The sequence below is a fragment of the Haemorhous mexicanus genome, chromosome 3, assembly GCF_027477595.1.
Source record: "Haemorhous mexicanus isolate bHaeMex1 chromosome 3, bHaeMex1.pri, whole genome shotgun sequence".
NCBI classification, from domain to species: Eukaryota; Metazoa; Chordata; class Aves; order Passeriformes; family Fringillidae; genus Haemorhous; species Haemorhous mexicanus.
Window position 1 is genome coordinate 101,158,247 of NC_082343.1, and position 8,216 is coordinate 101,166,462.

At 44.8% G+C, this 8,216-nt stretch overlaps 1 protein-coding gene across 1 annotated transcript; it reads left to right on the forward strand.

The window, feature by feature from the left end:
* The first annotated feature begins 327 nt into the window (after nt 1-327).
* On the forward strand, nt 328-7,973 carry SOX11 (SRY-box transcription factor 11). The gene has a single exon (XM_059842837.1). The coding sequence runs from the start codon at nt 508-510 to the stop codon at nt 1,717-1,719; it is 1,212 nt and encodes a 403-aa protein (XP_059698820.1). The 5' UTR covers nt 328-507; the 3' UTR covers nt 1,720-7,973.
* Nucleotides 7,974-8,216: the final 243 nt, after the last annotated feature.

An 8,216-nucleotide genomic window follows, 5' to 3' on the forward strand; every position in this document is an offset into this window, starting at 1 on the left:
GCGGCACTGCCGACCCCCGGGCAGAGGGCCGAGCCGGCCCGGAGCCGCTCCGCCGACAGGAGGGGAGCGCCGGCAGCGGCGCCTCCTCCCCGCGCGGGGGTGTGTCCGCGCCCGGCGAGGGGGGCGTGGCGGCGGGCGGTGCCGAGCGGCGCCATTGGCCGGCGGCGGCAGTGATGTCACCCATATGAGGCGCTGATAACGCGCGAGGCGCGGAGCCGGGAGTTTCGCAGAACGGGCAGCGCGCGCAGGGCGGGCGGCGGCGCGAGGCCGGGGACGGGCACAGCGCGCGCCCAGCGCACCAGCCCAGCCGCGCCCGGCCCGGCCCGGCCCGGCCCCACCGCCGGCGCTGCGGTGCGGGAGGCACAGCCACAGCACCCGCCCGGCCCCGCCTCGCTGCGCGGCGCACACGGGAGCTCGCAGCAGGGGCAAGGTGCGGCGGTGGGAGGGGGCGGCGGCGGAGCGGCTTTGTTGGCTCGGAGGGGAGCGGCGCCTCGGCGAGAGCCCACCATGGTGCAGCAGGCGGAGAGTACGGAGGCGGAGAGCAACCTGCCCCGGGAAGCGATGGACACCGAAGAGGGCGAGTTCATGGCTTGCAGCCCCGTCGCTTTAGACGAGAGCGACCCGGACTGGTGCAAAACGGCGTCGGGGCACATAAAGAGACCGATGAACGCGTTCATGGTGTGGTCTAAGATCGAGCGGAGAAAAATCATGGAGCAGTCCCCGGACATGCACAACGCGGAGATCTCCAAGCGCCTGGGCAAGCGGTGGAAAATGCTGAAGGACAGCGAGAAGATCCCTTTCATCCGGGAGGCGGAGAGGCTGCGGCTCAAGCACATGGCCGATTACCCCGACTACAAGTACCGTCCCAGGAAAAAGCCCAAAATGGACCCGTCGGCCAAGCCCAACGCCAGCCAAAGTCCCGAGAAAAACGCGCCCGCCAGCAGCGGCGGCAGCAAGAGCGCCAAGAGCTCCAACAAGAAGTGCAGCAAGCTGAAAGCCTCCTCCGGCTCCTCGCCCCCCAAGCCGGGAGCCAAAACCGCCCACCACGGGGACTACGCGGGAGACGAGTACGTCTTCGGCACCCTGAAAGTGAGCAGTAAGACGGTCAAGTGCGTCTTCATGGACGAGGAGGAGGATGAGGAGGAGGACGAGGACGAGCTGCAGCTGCGGATCAAGCAGGAGGCGGAGGACGAGGACGAGGATGAGGAGCCGGGACCGCAGCAGCTGCGGCGGTACAACGTGGCCAAAGTGCCGGCCAGCCCCACCTTGAGCTCCTCGGCGGAGTCCACCGAGGGGGCCAGCCTGTACGAGGAGGTGCGGGGCGGCGCCGCGGCGGCGGGCGGCGGCAGCAGACTCTACTACAGCTTCAAGAACATCACCAAGCAGGGCCCGCCGCCGCCGCAGCAGCCGCCCGGTCTCTCCCCGGCCTCCTCCCGGTCCATCTCCACCTCGTCGGCCGGCAGCGAGGAGGCGGACGACCTGCTCTTCGACCTCAGCCTCAACTTCTCCCAGCACGGCCACGCCGCCGCCGAGCTGGGGGCGGGCGCCGCCGGCGGCAACCTCTCTCTCTCGCTGGTGGACAAGGACCTGGACTCCTTCAGCGAGGGCAGCCTTGGCTCCCACTTCGAATTCCCCGACTACTGTACCCCGGAGCTGAGCGAGATGATCGCGGGCGACTGGCTGGAAGCGAACTTCTCCGACCTGGTGTTCACGTACTGAGCGGGGGCGGCGGCCAGGGCGGATGGCGAGAGCGGCGGAGCTGGAGCGGCGCGTCGCCGGCGATGATGATGATGATCATGATAATGATTAAAAAAAATAAGTCTTGTTTTCTTTAAAAAAAAATTCTCGAAGTTAGTTCCGAGCCCGGGAGTTGTGATTTTTTTTTTAATTTTTTTTGTGTTTTTTTTTTTTAATTTTTATTATGTTTGGTGATCACAACAACAACAGCAAAGGCAAATGGGACTGGGGGAAAAATGATACAGAAGGCGCTGTTTGAAGCTTGTCGGTCTCTGATTGAAGTCTGGAAGATGGTCTGCAAAGAAGTCTTTTGGCAGCACAACTGTTACTCAAGGGGGTTTGTGGATTTTTATTTTTTTTTCCCGTGAGAGATCTTAACGAACTGTTATGATTTTAATTTTTTTTTTTCCGAAAGGGACCATTGCAACTTTTTTTGGAGGGAGAAAACTGATGTCTTCTATGCATCCGATTCTTAACAAAGCTGCAGGGAGCTTGAAAAAATGCAGACTGTACAAACGCTTACAAATAACTGAACTGACTTAAGATCAGAGTTTACTTTTCAGATCAAATTGTTTATGGTTTTACAAATGTGATTTCTACTTGCCAACTTTTTTTTTTTTGTAACTTGTTCCCTTATACCTCCTTGATTGAATACCAGACAGCCTAGACCTCAGTACAAAAAGGTATTGAAACATTTTTGATACATAACAGACCTCAGTCTTTTTTAAAAATTAATATATTTTCAGGCGTATTTTTGTACAGTGAAAAGGGAACATTCTTGCTGTGTTTTTTCAGTAAGACTTTTCAGGCACTTCTTCCCTTTTATTTTCTTTGTTTTTCTCTGTTTTTAGCATGCAAGTTTGTTGGTACGTTACGTCCTGGTTTTAAAAGGATTAAAATTTTAAAAAATAATCCTTGCATCTAAAGGCCTTGTGGTTTAAAAAAAAAAAGAAACAAACACTTTTTTTGTACAGCTATAGTTCAGATTTGTTCAATATTTGTAGGTAAAGATTTATTGAAAATGGTGATATAGACCTCAGAGCTGTTATCTTAGTTTAAAAGATTGTATATGTACTGTACTATAGTAGGATTTTATGTATCTCATACGCTGTGATATGTGGATGGGGCCCCAGATGGAAGGTATGAAACTGGATTCTCGATTTTAGCAAAAAAAAAAAAAAAAGAAAAAAGGCACATAGTTTAAAAAGTTTCTCATGTTGTGCAATATAATCTAAAGTACAGACCATCTGCATATTTTGTAGCAAAATGATGGCAAAAGCAGACTTGTGCACTGTCAACATCATAGCCTGTTTTTTTTTTTTTTTTTTAATGCTGAAAGTCTGTATCTTTACAATTTTAATAAATCAGCTGGAACTGATAGAAACTCGTATCGCAATTAGTGTCTGTAGCAGTAACGCTGGAGATGCCGTGTTGTCGCCCTGGCCCGCGGAGGAGCGGTAGCTGTAGGATGTAGTGCATGATCAGAGCTAGGGGGGGAGGAGAGTCAGGACTGCTTCTTTTCCTTTTTTTTTTTTTTTTTTTTTTTCTCCTCCTCTTGTCGCCTTTTTCCCACCGGCTTTGCTCCGCGGGGCTGGGGTTTGCTTGCTGCTTACCCGGGGCCGCTCCGGGCAGCGGCAGGCTGGCTGGCCCCGGGCATTTTCGGCTCCGCCGCCTTCCCCCCGCCCGCCGGCGGGGAGCGAGCCCCGCTCCGGGGCGGCCCCGCGGGCCCCGCAGCCGCTCTCCGGGCGGGGGGCGCGGCAGGGCCGGCTGCCCGCTCTCAGCGCTGCCGGGAAGGCGACTCTCCCCGCTCTGCGTGCTCCCGGTCTTCTCCCCGCTGGGCTTTTTCCTCCCCCTCTCCCGTTTGTGATGAGTGAGCTGGGCCAGACTCGAGGTGGAGATGCTGAGGGTAGCGGTGCTGCATCTCCTCCGCCCCGGGCAGCGCTCGGCCCGCCGGGGTGGCCCCGGCCTCTCCGGAGAGCCGCCCGCCGCTCCGGGCGGGCAGGGTAGGGCAGGGGAAAGGGGTACGAGCTTCGGCTGTAGGTAAGCAGACTTTGTCAGTGTGCTTTTTTTTTTTTTTTTTTTTTTTTTAACTTTAGCAGCCATCGGATTTCAGTTGAGTGCTCTGAAATAGCTGCTGATGGCAATAAACAGACTCACGAGGTGGAAGTTTGTTTCTCAAGAAGTTTACTTTTTTATCTGATAGGCATTGGTAAATTATTACTACTTTTTTTTTTTTTCTCCGCTAATTAATGATCCAGCTGTTTACAGGGACAATTCACTGTGCTGGTATTTTGGTGGCAACCACTGCTACAGGCTTTCAGACTTGCTGAAATGAAAATCCTGCATACGCATTTGTAAGGCATAATAAAACATAACATTAAAACCTGCATGCATGTTATGTTTAATCAAAGACAACTCTTAGGCATTTAAGTGGTGAGATATCTTACTTTAGGTTAGTTAAACTGGTAGTAAAATGATTAATATAATCTGATCTCTTTCTAATAATAATAATAATAATAAAACACTCATGATTCTAAATAAAAGTTGTTTGGCCTAAATCTTTGCTATCAGAAAAGAGATAGAGCATATCTGGGAACTCAAATTTATGTCTTGCATTGTGATAATTCTTTATGAGAAACTGTGTTTTAAAACAAACGTAATTACAATATACAAGATATCCTTGGCAATGGATAGTCCTCAATAAAACAGAGTTTCTTGAATTTTCAGTTTTTGGTCTCAAATGATTAGTGTGTTCTCCATGTAATAACTTAGAAATCAGATTGAAAACAAATGACATTTATCTCTTCTAAGGCAAAAGACTGAAAAAAAATAGTTACACTGAAGTGCTCTAGCCTAGCCATTCACTATCCTGCTATCGAAAATCCTGTTTTGGGCTAGGGTGATGGAGTAAGTTGATCAGGTTCTAAGTCTTAAAACTGAGCCAAAATTCTCTTAGTAATTCTTCAAGCTATCATGAGGGTAGGGTGACTTGTTCTTTCAGTCCCTTTCTTCTGATATGCATCCTTGTTTATTAAAGTGATAATAGGCAGTGTCATTAAACATTTGTGCTTTACAGATGTTCAATGAGTTATGAATGATTATGGTCAAATACAGGCTGCATTTAGTTAGCATTGTAATAAGGTCTGTGTCTCAGCCTACAAAAGTTTTGACTTGCATATATTTTTGGAAGCTGTTTTTAAAATTACCATTTAAAATATTACTCAAGGATAGCTGATTTAAATGATCCAATTAAAGAGCAGTCAGGCATATTTTAAAAGAGCAACAGGTCTACTTTAGTCAAATAATATAATACCCACTCAAAAGTATATCTTTTCTTTCTTCTAAATGGAAATTATACTTTACTATATCAGAGGAATATTTTGAGTGAAGGTATATGGTGCAGGGAAATAATTTTTTTGGCCAAACACTTGAGTTCTTTAATTTTAGAGCTTGTTATTGCATATCATTCAAGGAAAAACTATGTAGTGTTCTGTTTAAGCCACTGCATACTTAGGGCTGAAGTTTGATGCTGTTGAATGCCTAAGCTCCTACTGGTCTCAGTGAGAGTGAAAAACAATCTTCTACTCATGAAAAATAGCATCTGCTAAGCTACTCTTTTTTATTTTGTCATTCATAATATTCATACCTTCTGTTTGTCTTTCCTTTTTTGTTTTCTGTGTACATAGGAATCTTTGTTGATGTGCTAGAGCAGTCCTGTTGCAGGCCTGGTATCTCCTGTGGCCTTTTTCCCCACATTCCTTGCGTTTGTCTCTATACAATACTACTCTACATGTAATGGGACTCAGTGATAGGAGGGAGAAAAATGAGCTTTTCAATGTCGAAAGACAATTTCCTTGCTAGCACTGAGGGTGCCAACTCAATGTAAAACCTAATCGAACATGCTGATTCTTTTTATCTTTAAGGTGAGCATTTTTTGCAAGCTCTTTCCCCCCCTTTTGATGTTTTTACTCAGTTTTTTTCCCTTCCTTTTAAAATAACCACAATTAAGAAACATTTTCTTTCTTTAAGTGCAGTCTTTTACAAATGTGGTAGAAAGGCTCATTCCAAGCATCCTTTAAGTGCTTCATGCTCTTTAGGCATTCACTGACATTCAGATGAAACTTCAAGTCTATTGAATGTGATTTGCATGCGTGCAGTAAGATCCTTCACTCCTGCCTTTTCCAGGAAAGTGCAACTCTGTTGTTACACCAGGGGAAAACTGGTGTGGGGTCAAAGTCAGGGCCATATAAGTTTTAGGTGTTTGATAATCAAAACGGTTCATGAATTCTGTTTTACGTCTTCACAGTTGTTGCCTAGTAAGGCCTTAAACCTGCTCTGGTTAAAAAAAAAAAAAAAAAAGAAAAAATTCTCATTGAGTTTAATGGGAGTTTTTGCCTCAAGGGCTGCTGGCAGGATAGGTGTCTTATCTCCTCCTAACCTTCATTTGTAAGAATGGCCAGGAAAAAATAAACAACAAAAACTTAATACAATGAGTTGCCTTACATTTCCCCTACTATACAGTTGTATTTCTTTGATTAATTTCCTTTCCCCTCACTCACATCCAAGGCTGTGATTGTTTTTTTTTTTAATTTTTTTGCACACTACCTATACCAATTAACTGCCTAATTAGTTTTATCTTCTCTACATGGATGCAGTGAATTTGTAAGAGAATTTCACATGCAAGTAGTTTTTTAGTGAGTTTAAAGTAAATAGAGTTTTAAAGACCTATTTTTATATTCAATATAAAGCACAAATGTGCAGAAAATGTAGAATGACTTACAAAAAGGGAAGCAAAAGTTCGTAATATTTCATGTATAAAAGTAATACCTTCTTTGGGGTGAGATTCTCTTAGAAAACCCAATACTTATGCCAGTGCAAAGATAGGAATATTTTAAAAACTCTTAGAAGAAATTGTGATTGACAGCAATTTAAAAGGAATGACTTCTGCAGATACAAGGAAACCCCTAAAGCAATATGGATAAGAAGGGGTGAATGGTTTTCAATGATGAACAACAACCTGGAAGTGTGAGAATGGAGGTTTCAATCCTTATTAATTAATCAAATTTCTTCTTTTGTGGTTAGTTACATCTGGATTTTCTGTGAAGTGCAATCTTGCAGGATGAAAAAGTGCAAGGGTGCCAAAATTCTAAGACTTGTGAAAGTTCAGAGGCAGGTTTGATTTAGAATTATTCAATAAAGATTTAGATTTTGGTTATTCACACTTCCAGTAAAATCAAGACATTGATTTACTGCTTGAAGAAATTTGATCAAGTAATAATGATTAATCCGGGAACTCCCATTGTCACAATTTGTTTTCGTTTCCATCGTCCTGCTTATCTCCAAAACCAATTTGCCTCAACTCCTGGCAAAGCCAGGGAGAAGAGTTATATGCCATTGTTAGTTCATTTACAATTTGTATCTGGTTTTGCTCTTGTATATATGTTGGCGTTTTGGAGTCTTTACATAAATGCTGTGATACTTTTTTTCCAATTTCCTTTTGGTTTTTGGTGGGCTGTTTTAAAATGGAGGCCTGTTTTCCAGTGTGGGACTTTTGATGGTTACAACATTTCAATGATGTTGCATGATGGCCACAGGTGGGGGAAATTGAATGTTTTAGAGCAGTTTTTCAAGCATGACACTTTTAAAATATGTAATTTCAAAGACTTTTCAAGGCCACATGAAATTAGTTTTCATAGCCACTCCAGGTCTTGGGGGGAAAAGCTGAAAAGTACTTTTGTTTAGAAGTCTGAGTGATGGTGGGGGGGAAACCTTTTCTTGAGGTTTTTGCATGCCAGTGCACGGCCTATTGCTGTGAGAGAAAGAAGATGGTAAGGCTGCTTGAGGCAATGCACTGGAGGACAAAGTGTTTTCTAGCACTAGAAAAAGAAAATGCATGGCAAAGTTTTGTCTTCTAGTAGACTATATAGCATGCAGAGTTTAGTATGTGTCAAAACAGTGTATGACATTGCTGTATCAAAGTTGTAAAATTAAGCATTATTTATTGAAAACTATGTATTTTTTTTGTAAAAACCTGATCACCTAGAGGATTAATATCAGTGACTTGTGCTAGTGCTACAAACTTAACCAGCTTCTTTACTACAGTACTTGATATGCAGTGTTAATGCTCAGGGTTGAAACCAGTCCACTCCAATGTCTTTTTTTGCAAGAGTTTTTAAATAAAGGAACAACAAAATGCAATTGTTCAAAAGACTCTAATAAAAATGTGTGATCAATCTTCCTATGTGGTTTTATGTGGATTTTTCTTTTTCTGGTGTTGCATTTGGTAAATGCAATTCAGCTATGACAGTGAATCCACTCCTCATTCTGTGGGTGCCTAAAGCTGAAAGTTAATGGGAATGTTATATCTTTCAAAAAAAACCCTTGGCAGGTTTTATGGTCCAGGTAGTGTGTGCTAAGTGCTGTCCTGGGCACGCCTGAGAGACACTGAAACGCAGACTAAGTCAATTATCTTCCTTCTT

Coding starts and splice junctions, on each gene's coding strand:
- SOX11 (XM_059842837.1), top strand. CDS start 508: ATGGTGCAGCAGGCGGAGAGTACGGAGGCGGAGAGCAACCTGCCCCGG.